The sequence below is a fragment of the Myxine glutinosa genome, chromosome 13 (assembly GCF_964187855.1).
Source record: "Myxine glutinosa chromosome 13, kmMyxGlut1.1, whole genome shotgun sequence".
NCBI lineage: Eukaryota > Metazoa > Chordata > Myxini > Myxiniformes > Myxinidae > Myxine > Myxine glutinosa.
Genome location: NC_136273.1, coordinates 37,681,661 through 37,696,259, shown reverse-complemented (window position 1 = coordinate 37,696,259; position 14,599 = coordinate 37,681,661). Strand labels below are relative to the sequence as shown.

At 44.8% G+C, this 14,599-nt stretch overlaps 1 protein-coding gene across 4 annotated transcripts in view; it reads right to left on the bottom strand.

Annotated features, from left to right (window-relative positions):
* LOC137438854 (platelet-activating factor acetylhydrolase 2, cytoplasmic) overlaps window positions 1–14,599 on the bottom strand; it is a 46,058-nt gene that overhangs the window by 29,034 nt on the left and 2,425 nt on the right. For 2 of the 4 annotated variants that reach the window (XM_068134279.2, XM_078767336.1), the window contains exons 2-6: window positions 12,830–12,947; window positions 11,967–12,123; window positions 6,083–6,176; window positions 4,533–4,601; window positions 4,016–4,127 (exon numbers count right to left, since the gene is read on the bottom strand). In XM_068134279.2, coding sequence (XP_067990380.2) covers window positions 4,016–4,127; window positions 4,533–4,601; window positions 6,083–6,176; window positions 11,967–12,123; window positions 12,830–12,916 — 519 coding nt within the window. In that variant the 5' untranslated portion in view covers window positions 12,917–12,947. Of the gene's footprint in view, window positions 1–4,015; window positions 4,128–4,532; window positions 4,602–6,082; window positions 6,177–11,966; window positions 12,124–12,829; window positions 12,948–13,093; window positions 13,277–14,599 lie in introns of all 4 variants that reach the window. The other 2 variants (XM_078767335.1, XM_078767337.1) reach the window with 2 other exon arrangements.

The window sequence follows — 14,599 nt, the reverse complement described above, 5'->3', positions numbered from 1 at the left end:
ATTTTGCATTCTTAGCAATGGCTTTCTTACTGCCACTCGACCTGTCAAACCTGCAGCTCGAAGTCTTCTCTTCACAGTTGAAACTGAAACTTGCTTACTTCGACCAGTGTTAAGCTGTGCTTGAAGCTGTTGTCCTGTGAGCCGCCCACCACGCAAGCTGTTGACTCTCAGAAACTTGTCTTCTGATTCTGTTGTGGCTTTGGATCTGCCAGACCTCTTCCTGTCAGAGTTTCCTCCAGTTTCCAATATACTACTTCCTGCAGTGCAATATTGTCCAAATAATGCTTCAGAGGGTGTAATAACAGTCTGTTCCAATACTGCTTTTATACAGACAGGGGATTTGTAATCAAGTAATCAGCAGAGGTTGGGACACCTGTAGTAATTGTTTGCATCAACTTTCAAGGCTTAATTTACTTATATTGCTGCAGAACAGCTGTAAGTTGTTAACCCATTACTTGTTCCCTGAAGAAGGCCTTTTTTACAATATAACTGCAATTTACATTATTTTCCCGTTTTTGCTAACCTAAACTTTTTTTAACCTCGAGCAGTTTACTGCTTACCTTTGTACCATTTCAGGTTATTCACTGGACTTGAATTGCTTAAATTTCAATAAAAACTGGAAAAATTGAGGTGTTCTAAAACTTTTGACCAGTAGTGTATGAACTGTGTAAATAAAAAGTGTGGTCTGTGCAAGTGTGGTGCATTCTGTTTACCAAAGCGGCGGCATATAGTTGTGCGGAGGTTTATAGAACGAATAATAGATTAAAGGTCATCACACAACGAGGTAAGCTCGGCCTCCTTAAATCACTGTGGGTCGCATGGTGAATCGGCGGGAGCTACGTTCTAACCTGCGACTCCACACGGCGACGGTGCAACACATAGGCCCAATTGCTTGCTCAGGAACAATGGGGTCAAGTCGTGCTTCCGGTTACACCAACGCAACTTCCAAATTTAGACCCGAGTTATCCAGACTGAACGTACTGTGAATAGAATCCCAGAGGATATTCTCGGATGCCTCGCATCCAGCCAATGTCTTGTTTCAGCTTTTGCCATCTGGAAGGCGATAAAGATCACTCAGGTGTTGGACAAACTGCTTTTTCCATCAGGCAGTTTTTCCCCTGTCCAACTGGATTACCACTGAAAGTCTTCCTGCGCCCTGGGTCTTTCTGTTGACGTGTTTTTGTGATGTGGTGCTACTGTTTGGATTGTTTGGATGTTACTGAATGCCAGGGACAGGGGTGGGGGATGGGGGTGCTATTCATTTGCAGTTTTATTACTATTGTTACGTTTGTAGGTGGTATTGATACCTTAGTGCAGGTAGAATGTATAGGTAGGTGCTCCGAATGTCGTGTAGAAACCTTGATGTAAATAAATCAGCTCCGTGTGTTCGGATTAAGTGTATCTTTGTCCCCATCGGAGTAGTGGGGTATGTTAATTAGATCAGGGATTATGGGTAATTTATACCCTGCATGTCATTACCTCTGTACTTTATTCCTATGTCCCTTTTGGCACCACACCATAGACACATAAACAAGCCACGCAATCGACTCCCCATTAAGCTCACTAATTAAAAAGCCACCGGAAACCCAGATGAAGCACTAGTGCTGATTACCCCGACTGGAAAGAGACACAGAAAAGGACAAAAGATCCGTGAGGCCATGCCCCGAGGAGCCGTGATTGGGCGGGATTTGGTTGCCACAAGCCTGGGGTAAGATGGGACTTGCTGATAGGAGCAGAGATAGACTACAAAGAGGTGGCACACACTGACTGGTGAAGCAGGCACGGATGACGTCAGAGCCTGGGTGATAAAAGAAGGCTATGGCGGACATTCTCTCTCTTGCTTCCTGCTCGTTCTAAATGCCATAGCCAATGGTTGTGCCCCGACGCTGCTGTCCTTTCTTCCCGTTATGAATCTCGTTACGAATGGCAGTGTTCCGAGACCTTGCTGGTGGTTGGGAGGCGGAAGAGCTGTGCTTTCCGTGCAGAGATAATGAGGACAGGCGGTGGCTGGGGGATGCGAGTTGCATGCCTGCTCGTCGCTTCACGTGACCGAGTGAACGAGGGTGCCTTGAGGCCTGGTTTCACGCATGGACTTCGCGCCAAGGCGTGTGTTCCCGCATACGGACCTCCAGGACCTGTTCGCGGACTGATGAGACACACGAGCCCTTTTGAGCTAAGTGCCACCAACAACACTATTATTTTCCAGTTATTTTCCCTTTCGTCAGTCTTTGGGTCTGTTTGTGGGGACGTTCCGTTTAGTAATTTGGTTTATCGCGCATTTTCTTTGTTCCGGCATTTTACTAAATAAACCCGTTTCCTTTTGTACATTTTAATTCCGTTTTGTGTGAGTTTATTTATTACAGGTTCAAGGGCTGTCGCCGGTGGGATCGTGAAGGTAAGCTCCGGTTCCCCCCCCCCCCCCTCCCTCCCTCTTGCTCCACCCCGCGTGTTTTCCGCTATATGTTTTTACTGAACGCCTTAAAGGAACGTAACAGCTTGTTCGGCTATCCGTTCCTTGGAAAGATTTTAATTACGAGGAACGCGACGCTATTTATGACTGATATTTAACAGTCTATTTATACTCATCATGTGTAACTATAAAAGCGAGGCAGGGATAGCGGACTGACAAAGGATAAATAAAAGACCCCTGCGAGGGAGAGCGGACTGACCAAGGATAAAGCCTGTTTTTGTTTTTATTAAATATCCCGGTTAATTATCTTCAAAAATAGTGTTTTAATACACCCAAACACCCAGTTTTCATTCATGCACTCCCAGGAGTTCCCATAGTATGCATACAAAGTTTGGACCCGCTAGCTTTCATGGTTTTGGAGTTATGGAGGAAACACACACACACACACACACAATTGTACAGTATCGGTTGTTCCTAAACTTAAATAATTTAAAGGATTGTTGTAAATGATGTTAATTTCACAACATCCCATATTCAACTTTATTTAAATTGCAAATCTCAAACATAGTTTCTCCACCTAAAGCAAGAACCTTAACCCGTAAGCAATTGACTAGTTTCCCGACTGCATGGATCATCAGCTGGGCACCGTTCTTCCTCGAGGTTTCGAAACTTTCAGCCCAGGACCTCTCCAAACGGCGGATCCACAACCTCGATCATGGATCCAAATCAATAGATGGTACATCAGTCGATCCACAACCTCAGTTGCGTCCAGGCAGTCAGTCAACCCATCAATGCACCAACATATTGCATCGCACATTTGCTACAGGTCAATAGGTAAACTATATTTGAGGTACACACACACACACACACACACACACACACACACACACACACACACACACACACACACACACACACACACACACACACACACACACACACACACACACACACACACACACACACACACACACACACACACACTTACCGAAGCAAAGGTGGATACTTTGGGTCCTGGGAGGACTCAGTTCTACCTCCTGAAACTTGCAAATGGAGATAACAACCAACGAAACACACACAGTAACAGACACACAGACACACACACACACCCTTTTATTATTATTATAGATATAGCTTTGAGTTTATTTTAAATAAAGTCTTATTGTGTTTGGGTAACCAAAATAGACATATTCCTTGTGTTTTTATACTTGGTGAAATAAAGTTGTTATTTTATCTTAAAACCTTGCCCAGATTATGAGGTACCGACACCCAAACGTTGGGGCATCTATGTGTTACGGTTCGGTGGTGAAAGAGTAACAAATGCACAAACACTTGAAATTATTTATAAGATCAACCTTCTTCCTCTTCTCAAAATGTTATTCTAATGAAATGAAACCAAGACGATCAAATAAAAATTTTAAAATTAAAATTCAACTAATGTAAACGGCAAAGCAAATAATGTGAAAGCGATTCCAGCATGTATGCCATTGATGCCGACGAAGTCAACAGTCATACGAGTTTCCATGTCGATGATATGATCACAAACAACCGGGCTGTGCCACATCTTGTTCACAAAATCCAATGAAAAACCTGCCAAACACAAACCTGCTTGTTTCTTAAAGGAAATTCCTTTTCTCCTTGTTGTAGATGGCGGAACGATATCCACTTCTCCTGTCCATCATCGTCAATGGAGTATGTAGCTGAAGCCGACTCGTCTCTAGTGCGATCACACAATAATGGCAGCAATTACGAGCAGCACGACAGGATCACAAGTGCCGACAGCACGAGGCACCACGTGCATAGGTCTTACCCAGGAATATTACAAGGCAGGCAAAACATCCCTACGTCTGGATTGGATGAAAATGCTCAACCGGTCTAGTTGGCCCACAAATTAGAAAGACATTTTGGGAAGTTGATGGAGGTCACGGAACTAGTCATGGAGGTGCAGGTCAGTGGAGGTGGCAATGTGCTGTTCCTATGGGCTGTTAGTGCTGATAATTGAACCCGTACCATTGTGTTGAATACAACAAGACCCAACCCACTCCAACAATGAGCCACTCGTTAAGGGAAGTGCCAATCGAACATTCTTACACCAATATGAAACAAGGTCATGTTGCGTTACCTGTGTTCCACTGCACCGACTACAAAGCCTTGAGAAGCCATGTCAATGCACACTGTAGAGTACAATGACCTGAAAAACCGGCACACCATACATCCCTTCTGGTGACACATGTGGGCATGTTGTAATAAATTACATGTACACGTTTAAAATACGTATTGAATGAACCCCAATAAGCTGGGACAGAATAAAGAAGAGCAAAAATTGCTTTGCAATACACGTCTCCGACCAAGTTTCAGTTCAATATTCAGTAAGCACATCCGGTTATTTAGGCGGTGTATAATGTCACATTCGGTGCTGAAAGGAATAATAAAAATAACCCGATACACACACATGAAACAAAAACATGCGTACGGCTTATGTGCATTTATAATATATCGTGGTTATATACCTGGGATCATTCAAATTGTACTGGGCATTGGATTAACACCCAGGCCTAAGGCCTGCCAATCTGTGCTTCTTCATGGCTTGGCGGCACGTGCTTTTATTTGGGGTGGAGACAGGCCAGCTGTCCAACCAATGGGTGTAAAGCAGTGGGGTGGAGTCAGGGCAGCTGAAAAATGACCCATGTATAATACGTAATATATAATCATAATAATGACCCATGCTTTTGTTTTTATTTGAATTTCGACCAGTGCACTGGATGGATCAGAAGGCAGGTCTAAGTTCGTTTTGATGGACATCTTCCTCAGCTTCATCGGCTAGGTGTCCATACCAAGAGTCAAGGTCTTTCATAGCCTTCGCTCGATAGACACCTCTAAGGCGCCTACTTTCTGGGATGTTTCCTTGAAGTCGTGCTTGTCTCTTCATATCAATAATGGTCAGGGAATCGGTCGACAACCAGGGCCATTTCTGTTGCTTACTAAATCCGCCTGTCTTGGATGCTGTAGAGAGGATAGTGTCACAGAAAAGGGGCCAGGACTCCTCAATGTCTTCTGACAGTTCGCCCAAAGCAACAAAACGATTCTGGATTGAGATGTTATATCGGGCTGACAGCTCTGGGTCACGAACGATAGCTGACCCTCATTTTGCAAGCAACATTCAGGAAGATTACAGGTGTATATGCATGCTTACATACAAACATTTACGCGGCGCCCCACCTAGGTTACCAGAAAATTGTTAGCCATTTTGTTTAAAATATGGAACGTTTCCCAATCTCATGAAAGAGTTGGAAATCATTCGAGTTGATCTTTGGTGAGAAATGAAAAGGATGCGAGATGAAAGTCGATTCAGCACTGGAGTAAGGCCCATAATTGGACAAACGCAGGAAGGCGATTCCACAGGTTCGAGAAAAGAAGGACAAAATGGTTCACGTGAGCGTGAGACTTTGGCTTTGGGAAATGCACTAAGATAAGGTTAACGTAAGAACACATTCATACTTGAATGGCTGAAAGAACAGGTGATGAAACATGGCATATATACTGTAATGAGATATCCTTCCTTGTAAAAATTAATGAGGTGGACATTTATCCTCCTACTCAACTTTATAGATGTATAGTTGCATCAAATATTCCAGAAAAGGGCTGGGTAAATGGCCAAAATAACATCCCCACCTGAAGCCACCAAGACCATGTGAAAATATGAGGAGGGGGTATGCTTCTTTGCCATTAAGATGTGCATTCCAGTAGACAGAAGCCTTCATTCTGCCTACAGTCAGCCCAAGAGAAAGCACATGACAACAGTGAAAAACAGAGTATCATAAGCAGAGCACATAATCACCAAAAACTCCACATGTACAGTGCCTCCAGAAAGTATTCACGCCGATTGACCTTTTGCCAATTTTGTGTTACAGCCTCATTTTAAAATGGATTAAATTGAGATTTTTTGTACTCTCGGATGCCTCGATCTGGACGTTAGAGCACTTATCTACAAATAATACACCATAATGTCAAAGTGGATTTTTTTTTTTCTCAAAATTTTTACAAAATAATAAAAAATGACAGGCACTATGACAGTCCAAAGAGTTTCATCAAATTTCCTTTGATCATCCTTGAGTTGTCTCTACAACGTGATTGGAGTCCACCAGCGGCCAATTCAATTGACTGGACATTATTTAGAAAGAAACACACCTTTCTATACAAGGTCCCACAGTTGACGGTGCATGTCAGAGCAGAAACTCTACCATGAAGTCCAAGAAACTGCGGGGGGGGGGGGGGGGGGCATAGCTCTGGGGAAGGGGATAAAACCATTTCTAATGTTGAAAGTTCCCATGAGCACAGTGACCTCTATCATTGTGAAATGGAAAGAATACGAAACTACTGAGACCCTTCTTAGATCTGGCCGTCCGACTAAGCTGAGCAACCGAGCAAGAAGGACCTTGGTCAGGGAGGTGACCAAGAACCCAATGATCACGCTGACAGAACTACAAAGTTCCTTGGCTGAGATGGGAGAACCTACCAGAAGGACACCAGTGTCTGCAGCAATTCACAAATTTAGGGTTTGTGGGAGCCGGCCAGATGGAAGCCACTCCTGAAAAAAAAAGCAAGTGGCAGCATGCTGGGAGTTTGTAACAAGGCACGTGAAAGACTCAGAGCATGAAGTAAAATATTCTGTGGTTTGAGATGAAATTTGAATTCTGGCCTGAATGCAAAGAGCTACGTCTGGCGGAAACCAAGTACAGATCACCCATCTAACACCATCCAAGCCATGAAGCATGGTCATGCCTTACATCATCATGCTATGGGAATGCTTTTCAGCGGCAGGGACTGTGAGACTTTTAAGGATAAAGGAAGCAATGAATGGAGCCAAAATACAGGCAAATCCTTGAGGAGAACAAGCTACATGCTTCAGAGAGCAAAAGGCCTTAGACTTTGGTGAAGATTTACGTTCCAACAAGACAAGGACCCTAAACATACAGCCAAAGCAACACTGGAATGGCTTCGGAACAAGACCATGAAAGTCCTTGGGTGGCCCAGCCAAAGCCCAGACCTCAATCCCATCGAGAACCTGTGGAAACACTTGAAGATTGCTGTTCACCGAGCACTTTACTTGACAGAGTTTGAGAAGATCTGCAAGGAAGGATGGGATAAACTCTCCAATTCCTAGAGGGGGGGGGGGGGGGGGGGGGGGGGTTGGGGGAGGTTGGACAAAGCAGGGAAAGAGCAAAGGGTGCAAGACCAGAAATGAGGTGGTGGAAGAACAAGAGACCACTGACCTGTCTGCAGTGGCAGCTTCGTTGTGGGAGATTCCAATAATCTTGAAGGGCTTGGTTTCCACAGCGTCTAGCTGAGAAAGATGTGAGGCAAGGGAGCCAGCCAAAAGGGACAACAGTACTCCATTAAGCTACGGATTAAGGCTTTGGAGGTGGATAGGAGTTCAGGTGTGCCAAGATAGGACTTTGTACGACAGAGTTTGAATGACTGAACTTCTTCAAGTGGATTGTTCGGAAAGTCGATGCGAGGGTTTTCCAGACGGTCCTTTCGGAGTGTGATAGTGTGAGATTTGTCAGGATTGAAAGACATATTCCAAGTGTTTTACCAGCTTGTGATTGTTTTTCAAGGTCTGAAGAGAGGTAAGAGGCTGCAGCCTGCCCGTCTGAAGGATGAAGGATGTCACGGCACAAGGTAGAGTGGTAGAGTTTCGTATGTAGCCTGTGGCTGCTTGGCTGCATCGTTTTCTGCGGGCGCAGCTGTGCCGCTCGCTGATGCAATGCCACCCCTCCCCCCCATACCAGTCAGCTGGAACGCATTTTGCTGACCTCAGAAGGGTGACAGGCTGAATCAACCTGCCAGGTCCTAATTCAACGACATGACAGGAGCTCAAACTCAGGACCCTAGGATCTCGAGACAACCACCTTAACCATAAAGCCAACACCGGGCTTAAAGGATGGAGTCATCAGGAAATAGAACCGCCTTTAGAGGCCATTTTTCCCCGCAGAGTGGGGATTGGCCTTTTTTGGGCACCATGGTCCCTTTTTTGAAGCAATGTTTTATGGCCGGATACCCTTCCTGCCGCCAACCCTGTTAGTCGCCTCTTGCGACACAGGGAATTACCAGTGAACTGGTACTCCATTTGCCGACATTGGAAGGATGACAGGCTGAGTCAACCCCCCCTGGCGTTATTTCAGCGATCGATCGGGATTCAAACCCAGGATCCTAGGATCCCAAGCCGGCACCCTAACCGCTAAGCCAACACCAGGCTACAGTCATCAGGAAATATAAAAATAGGAATTTCCAGAGATTCAGAGAGATCATTTATGGAGATCAGGAATAGGACTGGGCCAGAACACTGCCTTGGGGCACTCCAGCCTTGACAAGGAAAGATGAATGGATTTGGTTGAGAGCCACATGTTGGCTATGAGAGCAGTGGAATTCAGTAAGCCAAATGTGGAGTTGACCTTGGATGCCATAGAAATAGATAGATAAATAGTTTGGAGAGCAAGGCAGGATGGCACATTTCCCTGATGTGGAAAGCCCATCAGTGGGATACAAAATGTAAACTGTTCAGCCTGGCGGAGGTATGTGTTCTACTAGGTGTCGTTGGAGTTCCAGAAGAGAAATGTCTGAAAGGGTTGTTTTTTTTGTCAGGTCAGTCTTTTGTGACTGCCACTGGTAACATGTAACCCAGTGCCACCAGCCGAATGGTTGGGTTGTCGGCGACTAAACCGACATCCCTCACTGGCTGTGCTACCCTGCCAGGACCAAAAACAACACCTGGCAAAGGGCGGATGAGCTCTTGCATGGAGCCAATGGCTATCCAGTAAGGGGGTGGTGTCTCCTAAAAAATACCCATCCGGGTTGGACCAGTTCAAGTCATACCAAAGATTTTTTTTAAAGGTACGTGCTGCTTCCTTGCTTGAAAAGGATAGAGCACGGACAATCCCGATCGGTTGGCATCCATGGGGAGGAGGAAATTCCCCTTGAGGAAATGCCCCACTGAGTTCGGTGAGAAAAGTGGCACCATTGTTATGACGTCACTGGTACCCAGAGTATCCTGGGAAGTGACGTTAGTGACTTTCCCCAAGCTCAGTGGTTGTGTTACGTGTTTGTCTCGTCAGCATGTCCGTGTGTGCGTGTGTGTGTGTGTGTGTGTGCGAGCTCTACGACGAGCCTTAGCCCACGTATATTTAAAAAAAAAAAAAATTAAAGAGTAGTTTTGGTTCTGGGAGGGGGCATGAAGACTTTAGTCTTGGGGACAGTGTGTCCCACCTTTTGAACAATATATTTTTTTCATCATTTAACTTTTTAAACTTTCAAATATTTAGTTAATTTCAATTTTTAAATTATTTTTCATTTATTTCCGAACTTTATTATGTTTGCAATTATTTTATTCTTCATTTACGAAAGTATATATATATAATATAATAAAAAGTATATATATATTAAAGTATATATATAAAGTACACACACACACACACACACACACACACACACACACACACACACACACACACACACACACACACACACACACACACACACACACACACACACACACACACACACACACACACACACACACACACACACACACACACACACACACACACACACACACACACACACACACACACACACACACACACACACACACACACACACACACAAAAGTAAGTACACCCCATGTAAGGTTTTGACTTTTTCAACATATTTGAACATACTGCTACTTGATCTTCATTTCAACAATATTGATAGATAAAGGTGATATAATATAACAAATACCATGAAACATTTACATTTTGTAGTCCATTGCATTATTTAAATAAACATAAATGCAAATTTCGCATGTGGAAAAAGTAAGTACACCCCTACATTTATCACTACTTCAAATACCTAAAATTAGAATCAGGTGTACCAGCTCAGGTGCAAATGATTAGAACATCGTTAGAGAGGATCTTGGAGGAACCTGTCTTATTTAAACCTCAGACATTTAGTTTGGTTTGCTCTTTGTTGTTGAAGTGTGCGGCATCACCATGCCGAGATCAAAAGAGCTCTCTGAGGCCTTCAGAAAGAAGGTTATAGATGCCTACGAGTCTGGGAAGGGATTTAAAAAGATCTCCAAACAATTTGAAATCAATCATTCGACTGTCTGGAAGATCATCTACAAGTGGAGAAGATTCTAAACAACTGTCAACTTGTTGAGGCCAGGCCGCCCCAGCAAGTTCACCCCGAGAGGAGACCGCAAGATGCTGAAAGAAGTCTCTAAGAACCCCAGAATGTCATCACGGGACCTACAGGTAGCTCTGGGCACTGTTGATGTCAAAGTGCACGAGTCTACCATTAGAAAGAGGCTGCACAAATTTGATCTACATGGGAGGTGTGCCAGGAGGAAACCTTTGCTGTCCAGAAAGAACATCAGGGCAAGACTAAAGTTTGCCGATGAACACCTTGGCAAAGACCAGCACTTCTGGAACAATGTGCTCTGGACAGATGAGTCAAAGGTAGAGCTATTTGGCCACAGTACCAGAAAACATGTTTGGCAAAAACCAAAGACAGCATTTGACCACGAGAACCTGATACCAACTGTAAAGCATGGTGGTGGAAATATTATGGTTTGGGGTAGCTTTGCTGCATCAGGGCCTGGGCAGCTCACCATCATAGAATCCACTATTAATTCTTCATTGTACCAGAGGGTGCTTGAGGATAATGTGAGGCCATCTGTCGGAAAGTTGAAGCTCAACCGAAGGTGGACCTTGCAACATGACAATGACCCTAAACATACCAGTAAATCCACCAAGGAATGGCTGAAAAGAAAGAAATGGAGGGTTCTGGAATGGCCAAGTCAAAGCCCGGATCTAAATCCCATCGAGATGTTGTGGGGGGATTTGAAACGAGCTGTGCATGCCAGAAACCCCTCAAACATCGCACAGCTGAAAGAATTCTGCATGTAGGAGTGCGCAAAAATTTCTCCCAGTCGATGTCAGAGACTGGTAGACAGTTATAAGAAACGCCTACTTGAGGTTGTTTCTGCCAAAGGGGGCAATACCACCTATTAGAGCCAAGGGTGTACTTACTTTTTCCACCTGCGAAATTTGCATTTATGTTTATTTAAATTATACAATGGACTACAAAATGTAAATGTTTCATGATATTTGTTATATTATATCACCTTTATCCATCAATATTGTTGAAATGAAGATCAAATAGCTGTATGTTGAAATATGTTGAAAAAGTCGAATCTTTACATGGGGTGTACTTACTTTTTCACGTGACTATATATATATATATATATACATATATCTTTTTTTTTCATTACGAGGCAGAATTTCAAGTGATACTAATTGGCTAATATTAGGATTGGCTATACCGGGAACTATCAGCATTCTCGAATTGCAGCCCGCTCGTATAAAGAGATGTAGGCACCTCTGTCGATGCCATTACAATTTGAAGAGCGAGACACTGCTGCAATTACTAATTGAACAAAATCTCAAAGCAAAGAGGGAAAGCTTACCCAAGTCGAGTAAAAGATATACAACCCCAGCCTGATGTGCGTACTCACCAAACCACCTGTTGATGAGGTGTGGGAAGAGCCACTGGCTACGCCTTAAGAAGCTTACAAGACCAGCAGTGTATTCATGACGGGGCATCAATGAGGTCGGCGGATACATCTTGCTGCCATTTGTTGTGCATGGGTAGTAAACACGCATAAAGGTCCCCTGTGGACATAATAAAAATGGAACAAAGGAGTTCATAATAAGGTAATAAAAACAGCACAAGATACCTGTGATTGTGCAAGTACAATTGGATTTTGTTGAGCAAAACGAGACAGCATGTTACACTCTTTCAGATTCAACATGACGGTTGCGGTAATTATGGCCTGAGAAGAGAAGCCTGGTGTTGGCTTAGCGGTTCGGGTGCCGGCTTGGGATCCTCGGATCCTGGGTTCGAATCCCGGTCGATCGCTAAATTAACACCAGGGGGGTTGACTCAGCCTGTCATCCTTCCGAGGTCGGCAAATTGAGTATCAGCTTGCTGGGATGAATGATCCCGGTGTGTACCCCGGTTTAGAATAGGTACACCGTGTCCCTGCACATCTTAAGAGGCGACCAAGGGTTGGCGTCAGGAAGGGCATCCGGCCATAAAAACATTGCCTCAAACATGGAACCATGATCGTCATGGGGCCCGCAAGGCTAACCCCCGCTCTAGCGGGGAAATGGCCTTAAAACGATCATTCATTCATCATTCAAGAGCACAATTGAACTTTTCAGGTAAAATACAGTTCAGGTTCAGTGTTGAAGATGAACATAAGAAAGCAAAACAAGCAGATTGCGGTACACAGCACCGGTACTGTGTTTTCGGTGAAGCTAGAAGACCCCACCAGAGGAGTTTGACACGGGGTGCTGTTCCTTTGGTGGTGTTTACCTCTTGACCTCCAGTTGTCATAATATCGGTGCAGCCCACAGTGTGTGGCCCAGAGCCACGAGGCAGCATGTTGCACTCATTCGCCATGCCCGCAGTACTGGTTGCGGTAGTTGCGTGCCTGAGAAGTAGAAAAAGCAAAAGTCACAAAAGTCCTGTGTGAGTCATACCAAAGATTTAAAAAAAAATTGTTTGTGCTGCTTCCTTGCTTGACGCTCAGCATTTAAAAGGATAGAGCACAGACAAACAACCCACTGTAACCCTTACCAAGAAACAGCTTTGCCAGCACCAACGCTTTGTAAGAAAATCGGGGCGTAAATACACCCTGCACCACGCACCAGCCCTGACGTCTTACGCAAAACAGTGGGATCTTCAACGTCCACCAAATAAAACTGTTAAATGGGAGTCCCAGATTACCATCCGTCCAATGGGTAGCACGCCTCACCTCGTCTGCAAAACACCGGGACAGTTTATAATCCGAGTCGAGTCGGGAGTCGAACGCAGACTCGACAACTCAAAAGCGATTTGGTCACCTCTGAGTTATCCTGTCATGACGTCAATTTGTTTTGAGAAATACAAATTGAAGTTACCAAAAAACAATTAATTATAATCAGAGAGATAATGACATTGGAATTGCAAGCACAGCTTAAACCCGTTCAGAAGTGATGGACCAAACGCCTTCCACTTCTTAATGACTGTCTGGACTGTGCTGCCAGGAAGAGTCGAGGCCTTTGGAATATTTTTATACCCATCCCCTGATCTGTGCCTTTGCCAAACTTGATCCTTTCCCCAATTGTTATTAGAAGGGGGGTGTACACTTATCTAATTAAGATATTCTAGTTTTGTATTTTTAACTAATTTTCTGAAATTTGTAGAATTTGTTTTTCACTTGGAAGTTGTGGGTTAGATGTGTAAATAAAGGTGGAAAAGTCTGATTTGATGCAATGTATTACCTTAGTCACTATTTAATACCACTCCGTACCTCAGTTACACCCCAACCCCGCACATGATCAGTGACACCCCCACTCCGTACCTGATCAGTCACAACCCCCACTCGGTACCTGATCAGTCACACCCCCACTCCGTACCTCAGTCACACCCTCCAATCCATACCTCGGTCACATCCTCCAATCCGTACCTCAGGCTCAGTCACACCCTCCAATCCGTACCTCAGGCTCAGTCACACCCTCCAATCCGTACCTCAGGCTCAGTCACACCCTCCAATCCGTACCTCAGGCTCAGTCACACCCTCCAATCCGTACCTCAGTCACACCCTCCAATCCGTACCTCAGTCACACCCTCCAATCCGTACCTCAGTCACATCCTCCAATCCGTACCTCAGTGACACCCTCCAATCCGTACCTCAGTGACACCCTCCAATCCGTACCTCAGTCACACCCTCCAATCCGTACCTCAGTGCCACCCTCCAATCCGTACCTCAGTCACACCCTCCAATCCATACCTCAGTCACACCCTCCAATCCGTACCTCAGTCACACCCTCCAATCCGTACCTCAGTCACACCCTCCAATCCGTACCTCAGTCACACCCTCCAATCCGTACCTCAGTCACACCCTCCAATCCGTACCTCAGTCACACCCTCCAATCCGTACCTCAGTCACACCCTCCAATCCGTACCTCAGTCACACCCTCCAATCCGTACCTCAGTCACACCCTCCAATCCGTACCTCAGTCACACCCTCCAATCCGTACCTCAGTCACACCCTCCAATCCGTACCTCAGTCACATCCTCCAATCCGTACCTCAGTCACAT